Raw genomic sequence first — 25,936 nt, 5'->3', positions numbered from 1 at the left:
CCACATTTTCTGTATCCATTCCTCTGTTGAAGGGCATCTAGGTTCTTTCCAGCTTCTGGCTATTATAAATAAGGCTGCGATGAACATAGTGGAGCACGTGTCTCTTTTATATGTTGAGGCATCTTTTGGGTATATGCCCAAGATAGGTATAGCTGGATCCTCAGGCAGTTCAATGTCCAATTTTCTGAGGAACCTCCAGACTGATTTCCAGAATGGTTTTACCAGTCTGCAATCCCACCAACAATGGAGGAGTGTTCCCCTTTCTCCACATCCTCGCCAGCATCTGCTGTCACCTGAGTTTTTGATCTTAGCCATTCTCACTGGTGTGAGGTGAAATCTCAGGGTTGTTTTGATTTGCATTTCCCTTATGACTAAAGATGTTGAACATTTCTTTAGGTGTTTCTCAGCCATTCGGCATTCCTCAGCTGTGAATTCTTTGTTTAGCTCTGAACCCCATTTTTTAATAGGGTTATTTGTTTCCCTGCGGTCTAACTTCTTGAGTTCTTTGTATATTTTGGATATAAGGCCTCTATCTGTTGTAGGATTGGTAAAGATCTTTTCCCAATCTGTTGGTTGCCGTTTTGTCCTAACCACAGTGTCCTTTGCCTTACAGAAGCTTTGCAGTTTTATGAGATCCCATTTGTCGATTCTTGATCTTAGAGCATAAGCCATTGGTGTTTTGTTCAGGAAATTTTTTCCAGTGCCTATGTGTTCCAGATGCTTCCCTAGTTTTTCTTCTATTAGTTTGAGTGAGTCTGGTTTGATGTGGAGGTCCTTGATCCACTTGGACTTAAGCTTTGTACAGGGTGATAAGCATGGATTGATCTGCATTCTTCTACATGTTGCCCTCCAGTTGAACCAGCTCCATTTCCTGAAAATGCTATCTTTTTTCCATTGGATGGTTTTGGCTCCTTTGTCAAAAATCAAGTGACCATAGGTGTGTGGGTTCATTTCTGGGTCTTCAATTCTATTCCATTGGTCTATCTGTCTGTCTCTGTACCAATACCATGCAGTTTTTATCACTATTGCTCTGTAATACTGCTTGAGTTCAGAGATAGTGATTCCCCCTGAAGTCCTTTTATTGTTGAGGATAGCTTTAGCTATCCTGGGTTTTTTGTTATTCCAGATGAATTTGCAAATTGTTCTGTCTAACTCTTTGAAGAATTGGATTGGTATTTTGATGGGGATTGCATTGAATCTGTAGATTGCTTTTGGTAAAATGGCCATTTTTACTATATTAATCCTGCCAATCCATGAGCATGGGAGATCTTTCCATCTTCTGAGGTCTTCTTCAATTTCTTTCCTCAGTGTCTTGAAGTTCTTATTGTACAGATCTTTTACTTGCTTGGTTAAAGTCACACCGAGGTACTTTATATTATTTGGGTCTATTATGAAGGGTGTCGTTTCCCTAATTTCTTTCTCGGCTTGTTTCTCTTTTGTATAGAGGAAGGCAACTGATTTATTTGAGTTAATTTTATACCCAGCCACTTTGCTGAAGTTGTTTATCAGCTTTAGTAGTTCTCTGGTGGAACTTTTGGGATCACTTAAATATACTATCATGTCATCTGCAAATAGTGATATTTTGACTTCTTCTTTTCTGATCTGTATCCCCTTGATCTCCTTTTGTTGTCTGATTGCTCTGGCTAGAACTTCAAGAACTATATTGAATAAGTAGGGAGAGAGTGGGCAGCCTTGTCTAGTCCCCGATTTTAGTGGGATTGCTTCAAGTTTCTCTCCATTTAGTTTAATGTTAGCAACTGGTTTGCTGTATATGGCTTTTAATATGTTTAGGTATGGGCCTTGAATTCCTATTCTTTCCAGGACTTTTATCATGAAGGGGTGTTGAATTTTGTCAAATGCTTTCTCAGCATCTAATGAAATGATCATGTGGTTTTGTTCTTTCAGTTTGTTTATATAATGGATCACGTTGATGGTTTTCCGTATATTAAACCATCCCTGCATGCCTGGGATGAAGCCTACTTGATCATGGTGGATGATTGTTTTGATGTGCTCTTGAATTCGGTTTGCCAGAATTTTATTGAGTATTTTTGCGTCGATATTCATAAGGGAAATTGGTCTGAAGTTCTCTTTCTTTGTTGTGTCTTTGTGTGGTTTAGGTATAAGAGTAATTGTGGCTTCGTAGAAGGAATTCGGTAGTGCTCCATCTGTTTCAATTTTGTGGAATAGTTTGGATAATATTGGTATGAGGTCTTCTATGAAGGTTTGATAGAATTCTGCACTAAACCCATCTGGACCTGGGCTCTTTTTGGTTGGGAGACCTTTAATGACTACTTCTATTTCCTTAGGAGTTATGGGGTTGTTTAACTGGTTTATCTGTTCCTGATTTAACTTCGATACCTGGTATCTGTCTAGGAAATTGTCGATTTCCTGAAGATTTTCAAATTTTGTTGAATATAGCTTTTTATAGTAAGATCTGATGATTTTTTGAATTTCCTCTGAATCTCTTGTTATGTCTCCCTTTTCATTTCTGATTTTGTTAATTTGGACGCACTCTCTGTGTCCTCTCGTTAGTCTGGCTAAGGGTTTATCTATCTTGTTGACTTTCTCAAAGAACCAACTTTTGGTTCTGTTGATTCTTTCTATGTTCCTTTTTGTTTCTACTTGGTTGATTTCAGCTCTGAGTTTGATTATTTCCTGCCTTCTACTCCTCCTGGGTGTATTTGCTTCTTTTTGTTCTAGAGCTTTTAGGGGTGCTGTCAAGCTGCTGACATATGCTCTTTCCTGTTTCTTTCTGCAGGCACTCAGCGCTATGAGTTTTCCTCTTAGCACAGCTTTCATTGTGTCCCATAAGTTTGGGTATGTTGTATCTTCATTTTCATTAAATTCTAAAAAGTTTTTAATTTCTTTCTTTATTTCTTCCTTGACCAGGTTATCATTGAGTAGAGCATTGTTCAATTTCCACGTATATGTGGGCATTCTCCCCTTATTGTTATTGAAGACCAGTTTTAGGCCGTGGTGGTCCGATAGCACGCATGGGATTATTTCTATCTTTCTGTACCTGTTGAGGCCCGTTTTTTGACCAATTATATGGTCAATTTTGGAGAAAGTACCATGAGGAGCTGAGAAGAAGGTATATCCTTTTGCTTTAGGATAGAATGTTCTATAAATATCCGTTAAGTTCATTTGGCTCATGACTTCTCTTAGTCTGTCGACATCACTGTTTAATTTCTGTTTCCCTGATCTGTCCATTGATGAGAGTGGTGTGTTGAAATCTCCCACTATTATTGTGTGAGGTGCAATGTGTGTTTTGAGCTTTAGTAAGGTTTCTTTTACGTATGTAGGTGCCCTTGTATTTGGGGCATAGATATTTAGGATTGAGAGTTCATCTTGGTGGATTTTTCGTTTGATGAATATGAAGTGTCCTTCCTTATCTTTTTTGATGACTTTTAGTTGGAAATTGATTTTATTTGATATTAGAATGGCTACTCCAGCTTGCTTCTTCTGACCATTTGCTTGGATAGTTGTTTTCCAGCCTTTCACTCTGAGGTAGTGTCTGTCTTTGTCTCTGAGGTGTGTTTCCTGTAAGCAGCAGAATGCAGGGTCCTCGTTGCGTATCCAGTTTGTTAATCTATGTCTTTTTATTGGGGAGTTGAGGCCATTGATATTGAGAGATATTAAGGAATAATGATTATTGCTTCCCTTTATATTCATATTTGGATGTGAGGTTATGTTTGTGTGCTTTCATTCTCTTTGTTTTGTTGCCAAGACGATTAGTTTCTTGCTTCTTCTAGGGTATAGCTTGCCTCCTTATGTTGGGCTTTGTAGTGCTGGATTTGTAGAAAGATATTGTGTAAATTTGGTTTTGTCATGGAATATCTTGGTTTCTCCATCAATGTTAATTGAGAGTTTTGCTGGATACAGTAACCTGGGCTGGCATTTGTGTTCTCTTAGGGTCTGTATGACATCAGTCCAGGATCTTCTGGCCTTCATAGTTTCTGGCGAGAAGTCTGGTGTGATTCTGATAGGTCTCCCTTTATATGTTACTTGACCTTTTTCCCTTACTGCTTTTAATATTCTTTCTTTATTTTGTGCGTTTGGTGTTTTGACAATTATGTGACGGGAGGAGTTTCTTTTCTGGTCCAATCTATTTGGAGTTCTGTAGGCTTCTTGTATGTCTATGGGTATCTCTTTTTTTAGGTTAGGGAAGTTTTCTTCTATGATTTTGTTGAAGATATTTACTGGTCCTTTGAGCTGGGAGTCTTCACTCTCTTCTATACCTATTATCCTTAGGTTTGATCTTCTCATTGAGTCCTGGATTTCCTGTATGTTTTGGACCAGTAGCTTTTTCCACTTTACATTATCTTTGACAGTTGAGTCAATGATTTCTATGGAATCTTCTGCTCCTGAGATTCTCTCTTCCATCTCTTGTATTCTGTTGGTGAAGCTTGTATCTACAGCTCCTTGTCTCTTCTTTTGGTTTTCTATATCCAAGGTTGTTTCCATGTGTTCTTTCTTGATTGCTTCTATTTCCATTTTTAATTCCTTCAACTGTTTGATTGTGTTTTCCTGGAATTCTTTCAGGGATTTTTGTGTCTCCTCTCTATGGGCTTCTACTTGTTTATTTATGTTTTCCTGGAATTCTTTCAGGGATTTTTGGGATTCTTTCAGGCATTTTTGCGATTCCTCTCTGTAGGCTTCTACTTGTTCTCTAAGGGAGTTCTTCATGTCTTTCTTGAAGTCCTCCAGCATCATGATCAAATATGATTTTGAAACTAGATCTTGCTTTTCTGGTGTGTTTGGATATTCCATGTTTGTTTTGATGGGAGAATTGGGCTCCGATGGTGCCATGTAGTCTTGGTTTCTGTTGCTTGGGTTCCTGCGCTTGCCTCTCGCCATCAGATTATCTCTAGTGTTACTTTGTTCTGCTATTTCTGACAGTGGCTAGACTGTCCTATAAGCCTGTGTGTCAGGAGTGCTGTAGACCTGTTTTCCTCTCTTTCAGTCAGTTATGGGGACAGAGTGTTCTGCTTTCGGGCGTGTAGTTTTTCCTCTCTACAGGTCTTCAGCTGTTCCTGTGGGCCTGTGTCTTGAGTTCACCAGGCAGCTTTCTTGCAGCAGAAAATTTGGTCTTACCTGTGGTCCCGAGGCTCAAGTTCGCTCGTGGGGTGCTGCCCACGGGCTCTCTGCAGCGTCAGCAACCAGGAAGTCTTGTGCTGCCGTTTCCGGGAGCTTCAGTGCACCAGGGTTCCAGATGGTCTTTGGCTTTTTCCTCTGGCGTCCGAGCTGTGTGTGTAGGGAGCAGTCTCTTCTGGTTTCCCAGGCTTGTCTGCCTCTCTGAAGGTTTAGTTAGCTCTCCCTCCCACGGGATTTGGGTGCAGAGAACTGTTTATCCGGTCTGTTTCTTTCAGGTTCCAGCGGTGTCTCAGGCAGGGGTCCTGCCGCTCCTGGGCCCTCCCCCACGGGAGCCCAGAGGCCTTATACAGTTTCCTCTTGGGCCAGGGATGTGGGCAGGGGTGAGCAGAGTTGGTGGTCTCTTCTGCTCTGCAGCCTCAGGAGTGCCCACCTGACCAGGCGGTTGGGTCTCTCTCTCACTGGGTCTGGGAGAAGAGAGCTGCTGCAGGCCGGGATCCGCGGGTGTGGGACTTCCGGTAAACACAGAACGTGCCCGGTCCAGAGAAATTCTGCTTCCGTGTGTCCCAAGCTCACCAGGCAGCTTTCTTGCAGCAGAAAATTTGGTTTTACCTGTGGTCCCGAGGCTCAGGTTCGCTCGTGGGGTGCTGCCCAGGGGCTCTCTGCAGCGGCAGCAACCAGGAAGACTTGTGCCGCCCCCGACAATTGATTTTTTACTGTACAAAATTGTCCCATGAAAAAACAGTGATATAATGAAATAATATATAGACTATAATAATTATTGTATTCAAGGTAGCCCATTGCCCTTTTAGGTTTTTTGGTTAGCAAGTCACATCATACAGGAAGGGATAGCTATTTTTATATCAATTATATATCATCACACAGAATCAAATTATGGCAAAACCCCTTCCCTTGGCTTCATATTGAACTGCTGTATTCTTAAACTACCAACACAGAGATACCAACAGCTATAAAGTACACTTCTAATCTTTTTCTTTGGGAGTTTTATGATGAATTCAAGGCCTTGATCATGCTAGACATGTTTTCTACCTCTGGAATATATCTTCTGCCATCTATGCCTATCTATCTATCTATCTATCTATCTATCTATCTATCCGTATCATCTATATCTAAATATTAGGCAATTCTTCCAAATTATTGTTATTCCTTAGTGTGTGTGTATATATATGTATATATGTGTATATTTACATATGTATGTTTATTTATATATTTATGTTAAATATAAATGTACATTTATATTTAAATATGTCTATCTTTAAATTTCAAGACAAGTTGAACTCATTGTAGAGTCCAGGCAGGCTTTGAACATATCATCTTCCTGTCTTAGCCTCCTAAATCACTAGGATTTTAGGCTTATATCATTAGGCCCAGTTCCTAGACACTTAAGTCATGGAATGTCCTTTAAAACTCACTGACAGGAACACCCATTCAGAGCCTGCCCCACCTGTGGACCATACATATACAGCCACCCAATTAGACAAGATGGATGAAGCAAAGAAGTGCAGACCGACAGGAGCCGGATGTAGATCGCTCCTGAGAGACACAGCCAGAATACAGCAAATACAGAGGCGAATGCCAGCAGCAAACCACTGAACTGAGAACAGGACCCCCGTTGAAGGAATCAGAGAAAGAACTGGAAGAGCTTGAAGGGGCTCGAGACCCCTTATGAACAACAATGCCAAGCAACCAGAGCTTCCAGGGACTAAGCCACTACCTAAAGACTATACATGGACTGACCCTGGACTCTGACCCCATAGGTAGCAATGAATATCCTAGTAAGAGCACCAGTGGAAGGGGAAGCCCTGGGTCCTGCTAAGACTGAACCCCCAGTGAACTAGACTATGGGGGGAGGGCGGCAATGGTGGGAGGGTTGGGAGGGGAACACCCATAAGGAAGGGGAGGGGGGAGGGGGATGTTTGCCCGGAAACCGGGAATGGGAATAACACTCGAAATGTATATAAGAAATACTCAAGTTAATAAAAAAAAAACTCACTGACAATGATGGTGTTTGTGATGATGATGATGATGATGATGATGATGATGATGATGATGAGGAGGAGGAGGAGGAGGAGGAGGAAGAGGAGGAAGAGGAGGAGAATAACCACCATCTGTGTGATTGTCTGCTAAAGAAAATGACCTGGGGGTTTTCCTAGGTCCTGCTTTGTCCCTAGAGTCAAATGACATGCTCACTCAACAGAGACTTCTCTGGACAACTGAAAGCTCATTAAAACTCATGTAGGATGAGCAAGTTAGATGGAAGAAGGTAACTAAGCAATAGAGAAAACATGAATGATATAGTCCTCTCCTGAGGCCAAAGCCTGCTGGGACAGTTGTCTCAAATATAATGTAATCTCTGTTCTCCTCAGTTGGGCCATTCTTCTGGAAGGCCATCACTGGGTGCCTTCCCCAGCAGCCCTTCTGTTTTCTCACCCAGAGGTGGGTGAGAAAGGGCTCAGAGATCCTGCAGAAATGGTTTCTTATTGCTTATTTTTTGAGTCAGTAGCCAAGGGCCTGATGACCTTAGGATGTTTAGAACAAATAAATATTGACATTTGTCTTTAGAATGAAACTTCAGAAGTTTCAAAGATGTGATGAGGTAGAGAGCTTTTGAGTGCTCAACATCATGTTATTACACTTTCCCTGAGTGTGCTAAATGGCTCTCTTAGGAGAAAACATCCCAGTATTAAAGGTACTACCCAGATTAAGAGCAACTGTAAACTCAGAGCTGCATTGAGCAAGAAGCTTTCACTCTATTATCTATGGATTAAGGAACAGACAAAGTAAGGAAATAGATGTTGTCCTCACAAGTGTGAACTTATCTTTCAGAGATGTCTGAAAAATGTTGACTCCCAGAGGAAAGTATCCTCTCTTGAGAAGTGTGCATCTATGGTATCCCACAGTGTCCATAAAGAAAATGGTGAAGAGCAGACAGGATCTGCTTTTGGCAGACTACACACAATGAAGTTCACTTAAAAACAGAATCATGAGACATCACACTGAAACGAACCCATGACAATTTGTGAAACAGGAAGATGGAATTCTTTTCTTAAGGTAGAATTACAGAGAGTCCCCAACTGTCAGTCTGTGCATCTAAATTGTATGAAGCCTGGGAATCCTTGTATAGTTCATAATACCTACTTTCTTGGCTATCCTGAGAAGTGGGTGGACTTCCATGCTGGCAACTAACAGAGAGGATCAGAAAATCATTCATTAGTGACACCTAGTGCACTTTAAAACTTCCCCAGGATTCAGTCAGATTAACTCAGGCTCATTAGCAAGTGTGATTATTCTGGGCAAAGAAGACCATCTTTGCACACTCAGCATGGGCCTGAGTGGGAGCTACTTCTGGTGATTATGAGGAAGGAGCCATATTTCCCAAGTCCACCTCCTTCCTCATTGTTCTCTTTTGGCAACAAAAGCCTTGCCAGGCAATAATCAGCTTTATTGACACACAAGCTATTTTGTCCTTTGGAGCAGATGCTGCATAGCGGGAGACCATCAGTCAAAGACAATTTTAAATACTTGAATCACACTACAGAATCATGAATTATTAACATGACTCCATGTTGAGATTCAGAGATGTAGAAATGAAAGGAAATACAGAAACGATAGAATGATTTAAATGGCAAAATGCCAGTGTTAATCACACACGAACAGAGGCTTAGTCCATAATGAGAAAGAGAGATTAGTGAAGGACCAAGTGTGAGGCTATGGGTTTGCCCCCTTACTTACAAAATCACACTTTCAAAACTCAGTCCCATGAAGGAGTTCCTGGCAACGATGTGGATGTTTATGTTATCTTGAATGTCTCTAAGAAGAGAGAGCAGACAAATTAGATGTTTGTGTGGGCTCCACCTGTGTAACCTTCCCACATTCAGTTTGCTGGCACCAAAGGATTGCAGCTGGAGTAACACTTTGATAGAGTTTTTGTTCAGAGAATAACAGCTCAAAGTTTGGGCAACAAATGGCCTGTTTATCTGTATTGTGTTAGTTCTTCCCAAAGAAGAAATTGCACAGCCTTAGAACCTTTTCTCTTTGGGAGAATTTAGAGGAAGTCACTGTATAGAGGTTCTTCTCAGTATAGCTCTTTATTAGCGTTGTTTCTACAGTTGGTCTCTGCTCAATAAGAAAGACAGAAGCTGACCTGGTGCCTATGGACAGACTTTCTACTCCTTTTATTTGTGGCTTCTTTTCCTTTCTCATTCTTTCAGTATTTTCTCTGAATGTGTGTATAGGTCAGAGGACAGTCTCAGGTCATTCTGAAGGTCCTGCTAACCTTTCTTTTGAGACACCATCTGCCACTGGCTTAGAAGTAGACTAGTAGACTAGGTTACCTCCTTAGTGCTGGAACTGTAAGCACGGTGGTACATGCTTGGATTTTAAAACGTAGGGGTTAGGGGCATCAAGCTCAGGCCCCTGTGCTTATAAATCAACCACACATCTGAGTTATCCTGTAGGTCTTTTTCGTTTTTCTTAAATATTGTTTTTTTCCATCCTTTTTTTATTGAGCCACAGAAAAAAAATACTATTGACTTTTTTCTTTCCATGTTAAAAGATATTGAGAATTTTTTTCTGTTTGTTTACTTATACTTCTATCCCACTGACCTACTGGGTCTGGTGAAAATAGAACAGCACAAGTGCTAATAGCTGGAAACAACTCAAGAAGTCTAGAAGTTTCTCTCTATCCTACATCCTCAGTTGCTTATACCCCTCCTTACCCTCTCCTTGGGGTTGGTACAGAGTCTCACAGGTTCACTATCGGAAATAATGTTTGTCCTTTCCTTTCCTTCCATTCCTCCTTCTGCCACCCCTCTTTTTTCTTCTTTGTTCCTTCCTTCCTTTCTCTTTCTTTGTTTCCTTGTCTCTGACACTCTCTCTCTCTCTCTCTCTCTTTCTTTCTTTCTTTCTTTCTTTCTTTCTTTCTTTCTTTCTTTCTTTCTTTCTGTGCTGGGACTCAAACCCAGATACTCATGCCTACTAGAAAAAATACTCTACTACTGAGCTGTCTCCAGCTTCACATAGTGTCTTTTCTCCTCTTAAATTCCATGTATCCTGGGGAAAGGGAAAACAGTTGTTACTAAAGCCTTAGTGTAGATCTTTCAGGTAGTTTCTCTGTGTAAGGAAAAGACAGGCACTCTAGGAATAAAGGGGAATGGTGAAGGAATCTGGGGTAGTTGCAGGGAGCCCCCAGGTAAGCACCGTGTATGCTAAGTATCTATGTAAAGAAAACTTGATGATTTGGTTCTAAGCTTGTTTGCTGATAGTAGTTACTGCAGAGCTGAACTTTGCCAGCCCCTCTTGCTGTTTGTCTTTCTCTCTCGGCTCTCACCGAGAGCCACATATTTGGAAAATGTACTGTAATGGATATTAAAGCCACAGAAAGCCACAGTAAGCTCGAAGGCATGGGCCAACCAAACATAGAGGAAACTTTGGGGAAGTGTGAACTAAGATAATCATTTTCTCTTTGTAAGCCTATCATCTCACACTTGTTGTGAAGATGGAGGGCTGTTTGACATCCAATTAATAAGAACTTACAGTAGAACCTTTTGGAGAGACTGGATCTTGTGAACAGCTGGCAAGTGCTTAATGCCTGTGTTGGATATTAACCTAGAGAGATTGAGACAAAGCGAGAGTGAGGAGAGATGAAGCTGTCATGTAAACATCTGTCAGAGCTAAAATTTCTGAGTTCAAAATACCAATTATGGACTGTCAAAAACAAAAACAAAAACACATAGCAGAGCTCTCACAATATAGATTATACTTTTATTATCTGCTTTTTTTTTAAAGAAGCTAACCAGGATCTAGTCAGTTGTTGATTCTTCAGAGCAAAGAAATTTATGATTCTTTTTATAAGGCATTGATATTCTACTATCATTCATATGCTGTTTTATTTTTGAATATTAATAAGTTAGCAGCATTCAAAAATGACTTACAATGAGAAAACATTTCCCTAGTGACTCCATTTCCCAGCCTTGGTGTACGCATTGGAAAACTAGTGTTTTCCCTTTCAAAGAAGTTCGTTTTGGGTTACAGTGTGAGACTGCATACTCTTTGACTTTAGGATATATAAGTATTCTAAAAAAGAGTCAATGAGAAAGTGGTTACTGTTGGTCGGAGATAAGTATTCATGAGTAAATAGTTTTAAAATCCCTACATCTGATGACAGCAGATCTGCCCTTGATCCTACTCAGTGTTCAGCTTCCTTGGGAATCAAAGTCTGAAAGTCTGTGATGAAGGCAGCTGATGACTACTGTAATGGACACTGTAGTTCAGCGCATCAGGAAACATGAAGCAGAGGAGGAGGAAACTAGTCAGCACAAGCATGAGTGATGGTGTTGGCCACCACTACTGGTGCAGTTTCTGTAATCTCCAGGACCTGATTTAGGAGATCTACAGCACATGTATCAGAGTTATTGTTCTGAAGGAATGGTATACAGGGAGGGAAGGGATTCATATTTCCAAATGGCCAAAGATAGTACCATGTTACAGATGCCCCAGTTCCAGCTTGGATATTTATGAAAACCCAGTGAGTTTTATGGGTATATCTTACCATAGCACAAACAGTTCTCTGGAGCAGAAAGCGAATAAGCGGAAAGTGTTAGAGTCCAGCTGCACCTTCATTAGGCCCATGGCATTTTGGTGGAGGTGGTTGCTAATTGTCTAGTGACACATGAGAACTATCAGGCACACCACTTTTTCAAATTTCCCTACTGTGAGTTGCTCGAAACCTTCTGCCATAACTCTGTGTCCATTTCCTCCTTCTCTGTCTGGCTTAGCTAAGCCATAATTGATCCTTGCCACTCCCATCCTGAAGAACCCTACTGACATACAGACCATTGCGAAGTACCAAAGCTCTGGAGTCAGTTTTGGTGTTTTGTTCCCCATGTCTTCATTCAGAGGGTCAGCAAATCTTATCTATGGAGTGTTGTAATGGTTCTCTGAGACTGTGTTTCCACTAGGCTCCTAACACTGCAAGTAAAACTCATTTCGATAACCTGTTCTTTAAATACTTCCAAAAAAATCTCCTGCTTTTTACTGGACTAATGGTTTTTCATATACTCTTTTGGGGGATTTGTTATGACATTAATTTTTCTTTAAAAATTAAAAGCAAGCTATGATGGCATGGGCCTGGAATCCCAGTATAATTGCAATTTATGACTAGGCAGGGTTCAACAGTGAAACCCTGCTTCATAATTCATTTTCCATATAAAGGAATGATCATTTTGACACTAAGGTCAATGAGTAAAAGTAAGTGCATAGAGGCCTGTGGCCACAACCACAACCAGATACAATGCAATGCACTGCTTGGGTTCCCCTATGTTCCCACATTGCACTTAACCCCTTCCTAACCTCCAGCTATACATATTTCTGTAGCTATATATATTTTTTCTAAAGGATCACTTTTTCCAAAATAGAATCATAGAAATACCAACTTTTGAATCTGACTGGCTTTTAATACTTCCAAGATGTGAAATTCAGCATGATGTATTTGAAATCCACCCCCCTTGTTTTCTTTTTCAGTAGTTCCTTGTTTATGTTGCTAAATAGAATTTCTTCTTTGAGTGATTCACAATTTGTTTTTCTATTCCCAAGTTGAAGTTTTAGGGTTTTTTTTTTTGTGGAAAAAATATTGGTTAAATGTATTAATGTTCATATAACGTTATATGCGTATATCACACATACAAAAGGTGCTTTAAACATTTGTGTATAGTTGATGTTTGTTGAGCAAACATCTCTCTCTCTCTCTTTCTCTCTCTCTCTCTCTCACACACACACACACACACACACACACACACACACACACACACACGGGGGTGCATAGGCTTTTCTTTTTCTTGGGTAAATGTCTTGGACTGTGATTTCTAGGTCAGATGGCAAGCATATGTTTAAGTGGAAAACAGCTTAGTCATTTTTTAAAAAACAAGTGTACCATTTTGATTCAACCAGCAATGTGTGAGAGTGCTTGGTACTCTACATACTTTGGTTATTTAAAATGTGCATATATTCTTTTCATACCAAAGTAATACATGTATTTATTATGAGACTTGTGAAAAATCTACAGAGACACTTAAAGAAGAGAGTAAAAAATCACCTTATGGCCCAGCAATAGTGTCTGTTAGTATTTGATATGGGACGTTTCCATAAAATAGCATTCGCCATTGCTGTCCAATAACCCTGAGTCTACTCAGAGCTGCTGGGAGCTAAAGACCCATGATTCACTGCAATCCCCTTTCATCAGACCTAGCCTTCTCTATTTTTAGAGCTCTTCCCACGGTGTTCTTTCAGTACTCTGCTAATGAGACATCAGAGCAGCGACCATATTTAATATTTTCTGACAATCTTCCTCTGTGTGTCGGTTTGGAATGCAGCATGTGCTCATAAAATACTGGGTTAATTGCATGATGTTTCTCAAACATTTCTAGTTTCTGTCACCAGGAATAGATCAAAACTCTAATTTGGTTGATTTGCTTGTCAGGTATCACTACTATTTGGGGGTAATTAGTCTTAAACAGAGGCAGTGAGGTCCAGAGGCCAGAAATCACAGGAACCTGCATGCCAACTCTGGCATGAGCTGCATACAAGCCAGGTTATCCCTCCAGGCCAGAAAGTGTGTGGACTGTGGGCAGCATGGAAGAAATTCTATCAAAGATGTCTTTGCCATTTCACCTTCCCTTGGGCCAACCTTTACTCTAGCTGTTGCTATGGCAATAGGCTGCTGTTAGATTTAATGTGACAGATGCTTGCCTCAGCTGTGCTGAGTGGCTTTTCACTTTTTGTCCTGGCCTTCTAGGCCACTTTTATGATAGGTATGTTTAGAATCCTGTTGAGTCATTCTGAGGCCCTGACATATCCAGAAATGCTTGGAACTTAACACTGAAGTGCCTGGTTGATCTAGAGCGCTCCTCTTTGGTTTCATGAACAATTCTGAATATATTTTGCACTATATCTTACATGCATCTTACATGGATGAGTTCTAATTGTCTGTCTGTATACTACAGCATATAGGCTTGAACACAGTGGGTTGATAAAGCATTCTTATTGAAAATGAATGGTTTTTTTTTCCTTTTATAGTCCTCGATCTTTACCCTATGGGCTCCTGCGTACTCCTTGTGTCCTACCACTTAGTTACACCCTGAAGAGTTTTTTCCTTTATGTTTTAAGGTAGTGTCTCTCTAAGTTGCTCAGGCTGACTTTGTGTCATACAGTCTGTGGGACCGCTGGATGTGAAAGGTATCCTAGTTCCTGGTCCAGATAAGGTTGCAACATTGGTGACCTTGAAAAGGACAGTAGTTTCCCTAAATTCCCTGGAGACCAGGCCTCTCTCAGGTAGTTACAATGCTTCCCTCCCCCAGCCCCTCACCACCCACAGCCCCCTGTAGAGAGCCTGAAGGCCATCAGTCCATAGAAGCATGACCACGCCCTCCCACATGTAGATAAGGCATTCCCAAACTCTCTGGCCAAGCCGAGGGAAGAACCTGCTGTCAGACCCTGGACCCACCCCAAAACTGTATATAAGACTCCTATCCAGAAAGATTAAAGGTACGCAAGAACCGCTCAGTCATCTGAGGGTTTCTATCATAATTGCTGTAACACTGCTGCTTGGGGAAGAGATCTGTTCTCCGGAAATCACTGCCAGAAGCTCCCCTGCACCCCTTGCTGGCCAGTCAGCCTCCCGCTGGCTCAGCCCAGCGGAAGTCCTGGAGCATCTGAAGAGGCAGCCACGGAGACAGAGGTGGAGCAGCTGCGCAGAGGCAGCCGAGAGGATTCCCTCTCCCTGCTCCAGTTCTCTCCCCTTCACCGGAACTCTCCCGCCTGGCCTGCCCAGAGGTCTCCGTGGAAAGCCTCCAGGACTAAAGCCAACAATAGTCCTGACAGGATTTGACCCTCTGAGTAGGTGGGGCTATTGAGTTGCACCACTAATCCTGGCCCTGATAACACATGCTTGATTTGAAGTTCCCACTTTCCTTCTTCTTTTCTTTTTAGTCATCCATTTCCTTTCTCTGCGTTTGTCTGCGTAAGCCTTGCTCAGCCATTTATGCAGACTCTAGGTCAAAATAGAAACCAACTTGCATTGAGTTTCACATTCTGCACAGATTTACCGGTAGTTGCCTTCTTTCCTGACATTCAGTTCGGGTCCAGCCTGTTTCTCTTCCTTCTTTCTCAGCAAAACTTTCAGAAAGTATTATCTGCAATACTATTTCATTGCCTCTTATCTCATTCGTATAATCCAATCTGCTCCAATCTCCATCTTCATTCAAAACTACGATGTATCCCAAGTTCATCAGCCTACCAAGTACCAAATCTAGGGAACATGCAAGCCCATATTTTGTAAAGAACTTTCCAGAGCATCCTCTGCTTGTTGCCAGCCTCTTGCTTCCGTTTCTGTTATGCCATGCTCATTGCGTTCCTTTCCTTGAACACTTTTGTTTCCTCCCTTCCTCTGTTTGTGGAGTCTTTGTCTTCTTCTTCTTCTTCAACAGTTACAGCCAAGTAGATTTTGTTTCCTGGATCTTTCTGATTGTTATTATTGTGAATTCAGGGTATGAAACTGTAGTCTGACCTGTCTAGTCTGCCAGGAATGAGATCTTATTCCCTACATCCTCCTGAATGGTTCATTGTCATAGCTGAATTTGTCCCCTGACAGTCACCTCCATCACACATTTCCCCCATGATACTTTCCCAAGAAGTACATTGGCATCTCTCAGTCATCTGGTAAACACTGGCTGCTTCTTCCTTTTCATCCAATAACCAGCCCGTTTCAAAACCCTCTTAGATTTTAATTCCAAAATGCTATCTTGATTTTGAGCAATTTTGTCCACCTCCATTGATGCCACTCTAAAAACATTACTGCCTTCCCCTGGCTTTATTGAATAGTTTCCTTTTGGCCTCACATTTTATCTTGTTCTTTTCCAATCCATTCTCTGTGCAGCATACAGCACATTCTTCCAAGACACAGAAACCAGATTGCTTTGTGCCCTCCCTCACTGTGAAAGGTTTATTATTTCCCATAAGACCCAGGGTGGAATTTTTATTTTGTACTACGAACTCTTCTGTCTGCCTCATGTTGTTTCATCAATGGACTTCAACCCCAGTGTCTCTTTCTCTTTGCTCCTCCCTACCTTGAGTCATTTGCATACGCTCCCTCAGGAGGGCTCACATCCATTTTTTTCACCAGGCCAATTTAAACTTCAGAATTCAGTTTCAAATGGGATTTTCTCAGAGAAAAGACCTGTTTACAGATCTAAATTGAGACCCCTAACAGCCACCTTATATACAGGGACAAGGCTTCCTTAGAAGTCATAATCTTTTAAATGAAAATCTCAGGGCCAAGTAGATGGTACAATCTCAAAGGTTATTGGTCACAGAAGCCTCAAAGGCCCCCAAAATAACATAGGCTTTTCGTTGCTCACCATAAATGTACGGTGAGACTCTAAAGACACCGCACACTTCATTTTCATTGCAGGTTGTAGAGAAATCCAGCCTTTGCCTTGAAAAACGTTCTCCCTGCTAGCTAGCTTTCACAGATATGGGCGAGGCTGTGTATACCATTGGCGGAGAAACTCTGACAATGGTATCCCTGAACACTCCTGTGCCAGGCAAGGTGTTTTCACTAGTGCAATAGGGGACCAAGTTGATGGGGGTAGCCAATTGCTTTTAGATTGAATGTGTGGTTTGGTTCGCAGGGAGGAATTTAGGTATAGAACTATAACTTGGACAAAAGCACACGTCTCAGGAGGTCATAGGCCCTAGAATGGAACCTACTGCTGTTATTTTGCTAAAGACTACACTGATAAACTGCCTTCCAGACATTTATGCATTTACCCCTATATTAGTGTGCCGTCAATCTTGGTCAGAAACCTCTCTGCATTGATAAGCAGTTAATGCAGAAACTCAGATCTGGTCAAAAAACGGAAAATAAGTGACTCTTAAGTGCTCAGCCTTAATAGGTACGTCAGTATCCACCGCTCTTCCACCCAAGGCTCAGAGAATGTGAGGAAGGTAGGGAAGAACTGAAGGAGTGTGTGAAATGATGTCTTCTGAATGTGAGATGCATGTTTCACCTGTGAACTTAGTGTGGCGCTAAAGTACTCAGCATTCCACTGGGCAATATCGAATTAGACTTACTGCATCATTAACTTTAAGTTTCACTTGAAAGGGTGAGAAGGATGCGTAGGGGCATCTGGGAGTGGTGAGAAGCTGGAATTTGTGGTGCATATGATCAAGAGTCCTTGCTTATATGTGTGGAATTATATATGCAAAAGATATGCTATTAAAGTGAAAAAAAAAAAGCAAATTAGATCTCCTGATTTACTCCCAGGACAAGTGCATTTTATCTAGCCCCCTTTATCTTAGCAGTTCATCAGAATTCCAAACAGGGCCTAGAGGGATAGCTCAGTGGTTAAGACTACTGGCTGCTCTTAGAAGAGGGCCTGGGTTTGTTTCCCAGTACCACATAGCTATTCACAATGGTTTGAAATGCCACTTTCTGGTAATTTGAGGCCACTTCTGGTCTTTGTAGGCCCAAGATATATATGTGGTATGGTACATACACATACATGTTGGTAAAATACTCATACACATTAATATAAAATAAAATTAAGAAAACATCAAGCATATATTATTCAACCACAATGTGTTTGCCCTGGAGACTTAACATTTCTACACTGGTTGGAAAATAGACTACGCTTGATCGTTGCCAACCTTGTGTGTTTGTTCATTTTTGATACAGGGATTAACTGTGCAGTCCTCATTGTCCTGGAACTCACCCTGTAGACCAGGCTGGCCTTGAACTCACAGAGATCTCCCTGCCATTGCTCCTTGAGTACTGGGATTAAAGCTATGTGTCACCACCAAGCCTTTAGGGAGGTAATGCACTTTGAGCTGCCAGTGTCTGAGAAACTATGCAGTACCTGCATCCACAGCATACACCCAATTTGACATGGTATTAGCATGGTACGAGTGATGATGACTTTTGTGTCATTGAGGAAGTGAGGAATCCTGCTTTTCCAATGAGGGCTACACAGTAGCAAAACATTTAGCTAATGTCAACAGAATGAGCTCCCATACCCATGCTACAGAGCATCCACAGAAGCACGTTGAAATCTTTGGCTTTTATAGAAAAGAAAATACACAGTGAAAATGGCTACAATTATTCCAATAGCATTGACATGAAGGTGCTAATAAAGGCCTGGTGGCCATCTAGCTGGATGGAGTGTTGGTTCTAACTCTACCTCAGACTCTCTATAACCCTAAGAGAAGGCCGGAAATGGAGTTCTTATGGAACACTTAGTTTTCAATTCATCTTTCCCACTCTGGTCAATAAATTCATGTCTGAAGGAGTCTGGAATTGGGTAATCAGCTAGGAGCTCTGTGTCTCGATGGGTTTGACTTGGTCAAATGATTGTTTGCTGCAAAATTATTTTGATTCACTCAACTGCGCTTTATCTTCTGGAACAGTAAAAGGCCTAAGGGTAAAATGTCAACAAATTTAAGTTCTGCAAATGGGTCTTTCAAACAAAAGTAACTGGTTTGGCGTTCCTCCTCCCATAGCCAGTTTTACTTCCTGAGCTGGCGTTAGTGCTTTTCTATCTCAATTGCCCTAAATCTTTAGGTTGCAATAATAAAATTGTCTCTCCTTTCAGAATAAACTTACTGGGGTCCAGCATTTGATGGAAGTTATCCCTACTTCTATGGAAATAAGGCCAATGTACTCGCTGTTCACAAAAAGATCATCCTGGGACTCTAAACCCCTTGTGTTGTTGCTCAGCAAATTAATCTGCTCTAACTCCCTGCCAGGTACACGCACTTTTCTTGCTACTGCTTCTATGTTGTAAATTATCAAACGAAAGACACACACACACACACACACACACACACACACACACACACACACGCACGCACACACCCACACATGCACAGCCTTATTTTTAATATGCTCTAAGCAGCTCAATGACTGGGCCACTGCCAACCTTTCATGTTGCTAACTCCTCCCCTCCAATACTACTGAATTATTATTTACTAAAATCTATACTCTATCTCTTCTACCCCAGACTTACCAGGGAGGGTCCCCATGGGGCTGCTTTTCTTACATGATCTTACATTGTTCCTCCTGATCCTCCTGCTTTCCCAGCATGGCAGTACTGAATCCTTCTTCTTCCCATGGTTCTCTTGCCCAGGAAATCTGAAGTCCTGCCTTTGGCCACAGGTAACTTTATTCACCAATCAAAGCCAAATGGGGGGCAGGGACCCTCAGTGTTTTACAGGCAAATGTGTAACTTCCTGTGTAATTTTGGGAGCCAACTTAACACAAATAGTGTTAAAACCAATCCACAGCATTGCCTCATCGATACTTTGATTCGTCTGTAATAGTACTCAAGGATTTCTGCTTTTTTTCTTCCCCTTAAGTTAATGGAGTCTATTTGTCCTGCGCTGGTATAAGTATCATCCTCCCAGTAATGCTTCATTATGCCCCAGAGAGTAAGCCAGAGACGATGTCTTGGCTTCAGGGAGTTTGAAGGTGAATCAAATTAAGATTCACACAGGTAGAACATTCAAGGAATGAAATAGTGCTAAATTATATGCTATTTATCACTAATGTCTCAACAGTTCAATGGGCTGGGGAAAGCATAATGAGTTAGAATAGCCAGTGAGTACTAAGCCAGGAAGAACAACCAACCAGAGGTCTGAGCTCAGTGTGGTAGTGTATACAGTTGGGTCAAGGGGTAAAGGGAGGGGACGAGGGGTGGCAAGTAGAAAAAGGTATAAAAAGGAAGGGGAGGCTATATCTTAAGAACTCTTGACAGTTCACAGAGTAGTGTAGCTTTGACAGAAAGTGTAGGAAGTCCCTTCTGTATACTAGAAGGAGACCTGAAGCTTTACAGTCTGGTCACCTCAGGTTTCATAGCACTAAGCAAGCCAAGCCAATGGCGTAACTGAGAAGCTACAATGGGGGCAAATATTCAGTCCACCATATCAGGCAAAGGATGTCCAGAAAGATGACAAGTCATTCCTGACTTCACCTATGCCAGCTGTCATACATTTCTTTATAGTCTACTCCCAATCCAGAGCAACTCTGAGACTATGTAAACCAGCTCTCGGCCAGCTTAGGACATGAGGAAGGGTTGGAGCTCAGGTTATGGCTAGAACGTTCCTTCCTGTGCTTTAGGGAATTTAATTTAGGGAGGGAGGGGATGCTACTAAGCTGTTTCACAACTACTAATTTGGACTTGGAAATAAATGCTAATGAGTGAGCTGGCAGATATAAAATGTGCAAACAAGGACCAAGTGTATCCAAAAAGAAGCCATTACTTACAGGGTTGCTGATGTTGAGTTTTGTTTTAACTATAAATCTTTATTAGCTGGGGAATTTGTGTATCAGTAATGAATGTGACACAGGATTTTGATGTATGCTTCTGTATCACTGGAAAAAGATCTGTCTGGGTTCAGTATCACAGTGCTAGATGGAAGAATGCCTAAGATGCTTTGGTACAATGAAACGGACCCTACACTCAAGGATAGTGACCCTAGCTAGGTGCATTTCCAACCAATGGATTGGCTTTGCAGAATCCTACTTTCTCTCAGTAAAGTAACTGTGCATAAAAGAATTGGAGGAGATAGCCAGAGAGTCTCATTTCCTGCCACCTCCTACTTTACCTTCAAAACAGGGGCCATCTAACTTACATATTCAGTTCAAAACATTAATCTCCATGGAAACAAGGCTCTGCAGTAAACTCAAGGGATTTGATTAGTCCAAGGGTAGCACTTCCAAGAGTTTTAGCCCTATATGGCTAGATGCTGTCTGATCTAGTGTCTCAGTGGAGCAATGAGCTTCTTCTTTGGGTAAGGGCATGCAGCATTTTCTCAAAGGAACTGCCTGGCCCCAGAGGATCTGGGTAGACATCTTGTCTTAGCTTCAGAAATTAGCTGATTTCCTTCCTTTATCTAGGGGAAGGGAATTGCCTTGTCAGTAAGCTTCCTCTGCTCCCCTAGCACTGTTCTTTCTGTGGTCAAGTGCCCATCTTCTCTTCCAACTGTCATACTAAGACTGTCATTTCTCTCTGATTTGCATTTCTCTCACTCTCTGTGGGATGATAACATGATATTTTCTTGACCCATGTGACATCCAAGTACTCAGCCACTCCAAAGTTCCCCAAATCCCCCCTTTCCTTTCTACTATCTTCTGTTTCCTTCTGATATACCTCCCCCAGTTGTCTGTCTACTTGCCTGATTCTCTTTAGTCTCTGAGTCTTGGTTTTTTTAAAAATCAGCATCATACTATCAACTTAAAATTTTTTCATGTGTCCTAACTATTTTTTTTTTAATCAATTTGACATAAACTAGAATCATCAGAGAAGAGGAACTCTCAACTGAGAAATTGCCCTCCATCAGATTGGCCTGTGGGTCTATCTGTAGGGCATTTTCTTGATTAATGATTGAGGTGGGTAGGCCCAGGCCACTGTGGCTGGTGCCACTACTGGGCAGGTGGTTGTGGGATGTAAAAGCCAGCGAGCTGAGCGCGATCCCAGAAAGTAAAAGCCAGCGAGCTGAGCGCGATCCCAGAAAGCAAGCTACTATGCAGTCCTTCTCCATGATCTCTGCTTCAATGTCTACTTCTATGTTCCTATTCAGTTCCTGCCCTGAATCACTTCAAGAATGGACTGTAATGTGGGAGTGTAAGTTAAACAAGCCTGTTTGGCCTGAGGTTATTTTGGTCAGTGTTTTGTTATTCCCATAGAAGGTAACTAAAAACATCAAAGAATACTAGAATTGACAAAATTAGAGATGACTTATGTGACTTACTCATTTTAAGAGCCATGTAACTCAAGTGTGACTTCTTCTGTGGTGACAAGTGGCTACTGAAAAGCAAATTTTAAAGCAGATAATTTAAAATTAGAACCTTTTTTTATTTCTGTAAGGGCAAGGGATATTTTACCAATGACAAATGCAACAACATTTGAAAAAAGTCTATGAAACATAGGGAGCTACTAGGGAGGAAAACCATGTATATATATATATATATATATATATATATATATATATATATATATATATGTAAATGCCTATTTTACTACTGAAAATGAAGTATGTCAGAATAAGTGAAATGTCTCATATTACATATTTTAAAAATAAGAAAATGTACCTTTTCTAGACAACTTGGTTTTTTTTCATGTAATTTTGGAAGATTTCATTATAACATAAAAATGAAACATCTTCCAGGTAGTTTGACAGAACACCTGATTGACCTTAGGGAAGAAAAGCCACTAGCTGAAGTTTGCAAAAATAGCTGTATAAAAGAGTGTAAGACAGATACTGAGTACAATGACTGAGGAGTTAATTCCACAGTTCTTCTAATGAATCTGCTTATTCTAATAGTTTATTTTTGTTTTTGGCAGCCATTGAAATCCCATATTCTATGTATCAGTAGACTGCCTTAGTATTAAAGTAAACATTAGAAAAATAACAAATCACATTCCATGACACTGCTTTCTCCGTAGGATTATAGGTAGTGAGTCAAAAACCAAACAAACCAAACACCTTTGTTCCACCTAGAACACGATATAAGGGAAGATAAAAGTGTAGAATTCATTAATTATTTGTCTTTCTTTCAACCCTCATTAGCATTACATCTCCTTTTAAAGCATACAACACTGTAGTTGCATGGCCATCTACTATATAAAGAAATCACCTTATTCTGGACCATATTGTAGTGAGGGTTAGGTGCAGGGTATTTGTAAGGAGGGGTTAGGTAGGGTATTTGCTAGGAAAGAGCCACCTGTGATTCTGAAAAGTAGCCAAGTGGAAATGGCAATAGATTTGTGCTGGGATGTTCTGGAAAGGAGGTATAGATTCATAATAATAATGGTCAACATTTATTGAACACTTCCTATGAGTCAGGTACCGCACCAAGCACTTACCATTGATTATTTTATTTATTCCTCCCTACTACCTTAGGAGACAGACTGAGAGAGGTCCAGGAACTTTCTCAAAGGCACACAAGGAGAGGCTGAACTGGAGGTTAGACCAGGTCTTTCTGAATCCAAGCTAATCTTGTATGCCCAATGACTGAGTCTTATTATGAGAGCTGCCCATGAGAAAAATAGATTGTGTTGCTGAGGTCTTGGTTTCCTAGGCCTGGCAAAGCACTCACACATAGAAGGCTATCCTGGTGCAAGGGATAGAAATGTGATCTCTAAGATGGCTTCCATTTTAGAAACACTGGAGGACTAACAGGTTACAGTGGTGATAAAAACAGGAAATTCTGGGTTAACAGGGCTGAGCTATTCTTTCTACAGGGATCTCAGAGCCCTTACCATTCACTGAAAGTGTCTATGACAAAGAAAACACATGCTAGTACTCTTTCTCTAAACATTAGACTCCTTCCTTTTCTTGAGTTGTGTGTGCCTATCTCAACCTTGGAGGCCCTAGCAGAAAGTAAGACATCTATCTGTACTAATTTCTTTAAGTACAGATCAGTTGCTGAATATACCATTACTATGAGGGCATAGCTGATAAATCTCTCTTATCGCAAAGCATGCATCACTTAGTTCATTTGTTCTTGATAGTGATGTAAATCAGAACTTAATAGTACAGAAGAGTAGAACTGCATTCGTGAGAGGGCAGAGTCTCAGATGAAGTTTGGGTGGAAACCAGCATTTGCAGTGTATGGTGGCTTCTCTAGAATGTGACAAGGATAGACAAGATAGTAACTTCTCCAAACTCATCTATGGCTGTAGATACTATCAGACTCAGGGGCAAGGAATCCCACTCCTACCTCAGAAATCTATCTGTGACAGTCTTGATCCCGGTAAAAGAAAATAAATCACAGAGAACTGAGACAGTTCTCCTGAGAAGAAATTCAAATGAGCTTAGTTATAATGAATAATGAAGAAGAAGAAGAAGAAGAAGAAGAAGAAGAAGAAGAAGAAGAAGAAGAAGAAGAAGAAGAAGAAGAAGAAGAAGAAGAAGAGAAATAATTAATGAAGCTGTCGATGGGCTCCCTGCACCTCTTGCTGTTGTCACATGTTCACTATGTAGTATGCTACAGGGTATCATCATGGATAGGACAGATCTTGGGTCAACCAAAGATGAGAGTCAGAGCTTCTTTGACACAAAGGATGCTATATTCTAGGTTTTGGAAGCATCTCTCTTATACACTGACTACGAGAACTGAATGAAGAATGGAATTTATGGTAAGTCTTTTGAGAAGCTCTTCTGAAAGAGACTGTTTTGAATTTCTCCTTCTTGACAGTCCATCATGGCTAGCAGTTCTATATAGGTTGAAAAGGGGAATTTAAGAAGACCATGTGGCAACTTTTACACACTATAGAGACTTGGGCTTGTGTAAGAAGCTGACCGTGGTGGCATTGGTCAAGATGCTACTATTGGTGGTAGGGGGAGTGAAATCCTAGAAGCTGGTCATACAAAGTCACCACTCTGAGAGGGCCCTTGAGGAAGAAAATGCATAAAAGTTACAATATATTGTTATTTTTGTAGCCCCTATAACATACATTACTTCAGAATTCCTATTTTTTTAGTTAATAGGGGAAAGACTTAGCAATACCCAGGACAAGTTCTAAACTTGAACCAGGAGTAATTGTCAGAACGTGCCTGTTATTTTAGCCTGCGCCATGCCCAAGTGCAAATGTCTCACTTTCCTAAAGGTCACTGATGCAGACAAACAAGCCTGTGAAGAAGATACTATTGTCAGCCACGTGTTCCAGATAAGTAAACAGCTGAGGGGCTTCAAGGTGCTTTGTCTGATAGAAAGCAGAAGACATGATATCGAAAGCCCGGCTTTAGGCTTGCATCTCTTAATTATATTCCTCTCAGCACACTTCCTGTCTACACAGGAACTCTCACAACCTAAAGACCATCCTGATTAGCCTCACAGCTAATGTTGTTGCCAAGCGCCTTTGGAGACTTCCTTCTATGCTGATGTAAGGGTAACTTCAATCAAACTACCAATTTGTGGCAAGCAGTTACTTTTACATCACATTTGGGAGCTGCAAAATGTTAATATTTTAAACAGTTTGCACACCCTGCCCCGCAACTCATTTCTAAGATAAATTATTTAGAAAGCTATTTCTTAGGTACACTTCAACTTTGCTCGGGTGGGTGATCACAAATTCCAAACAGTAAACACATAATTGAGGTGTCAATGTGCTCTGAACACTGGAGAGGTTTACATGGGCCTTAACTCTATTGACAGGACTGATCTCTGATTGGAGGATGGACTGGGTGACCCAGCTTTTTGGCTTTTGTTCTTGATTCTATTCCTCATATAATCTCTTAAATTTCAAAATGCTTCTTACTGTTTTTGGAGAACTAAAAGCAAGACAAACTATGTGAACAAAACACCCACTTCAGAATCTGCCATATGATACATGTTTAATAAGAATTTCCCTGGGCCTCTGCCCCCAGATAATTTTGTAGTCCAAATTTTGACCTTCAATTTAATCACTGTCTCAGGACCTTCGGCTTCGATCTGTGAGACAGATCTACCAGGAAATAGTTCACAGTGCTTTTGGAAGCAAATGAGTGCAAGGTGAAAAGACTTTGTGAAGTCTGATTCCTGGAATCCACACTGGCAACCAATGCCCTTTGACCCCACGGCGCTGCACTTCCTGTACTACCTTCCCTTTATTACAGTGACCTTTGGCTGGAGACGACACAGCAATAGTTCTTTCCGGTTTTCTATTTTCTCCTTTTTATGTGCATGTGTGGTCAGGGTACCTGCTTATATGTTTGTGATTTCAGGCAGATGACCATGTGGATGTGCAGAGTCCTGGGCTTGATGTGGGGAATCTTAATTGGTTTTCACCAT

The 25,936-nt window shown here is 41.1% G+C and overlaps 1 protein-coding gene across 1 annotated transcript in view; it reads right to left on the bottom strand.

The window, feature by feature from the left end:
* Positions 1-25,936, bottom strand: part of Fshr (follicle stimulating hormone receptor) — a 207,960-nt gene that overhangs the window by 24,241 nt on the left and 157,783 nt on the right. The window contains exons 5-6 of the mRNA NM_199237.2: positions 10,648-10,719; positions 8,845-8,922 (exon numbers count right to left, since the gene is read on the bottom strand). Of these exons, the coding sequence (NP_954707.1) occupies positions 8,845-8,922; positions 10,648-10,719 (150 nt within the window). The remainder of the gene's footprint in view (positions 1-8,844; positions 8,923-10,647; positions 10,720-25,936) is intronic.

The sequence above is a fragment of the Rattus norvegicus genome, chromosome 6 (assembly GCF_036323735.1).
Source record: "Rattus norvegicus strain BN/NHsdMcwi chromosome 6, GRCr8, whole genome shotgun sequence".
NCBI lineage: Eukaryota > Metazoa > Chordata > Mammalia > Rodentia > Muridae > Rattus > Rattus norvegicus.
Note: the sequence above shows the minus strand (reverse complement) of the source record. Positions and strands in the feature narration are given on the sequence as shown.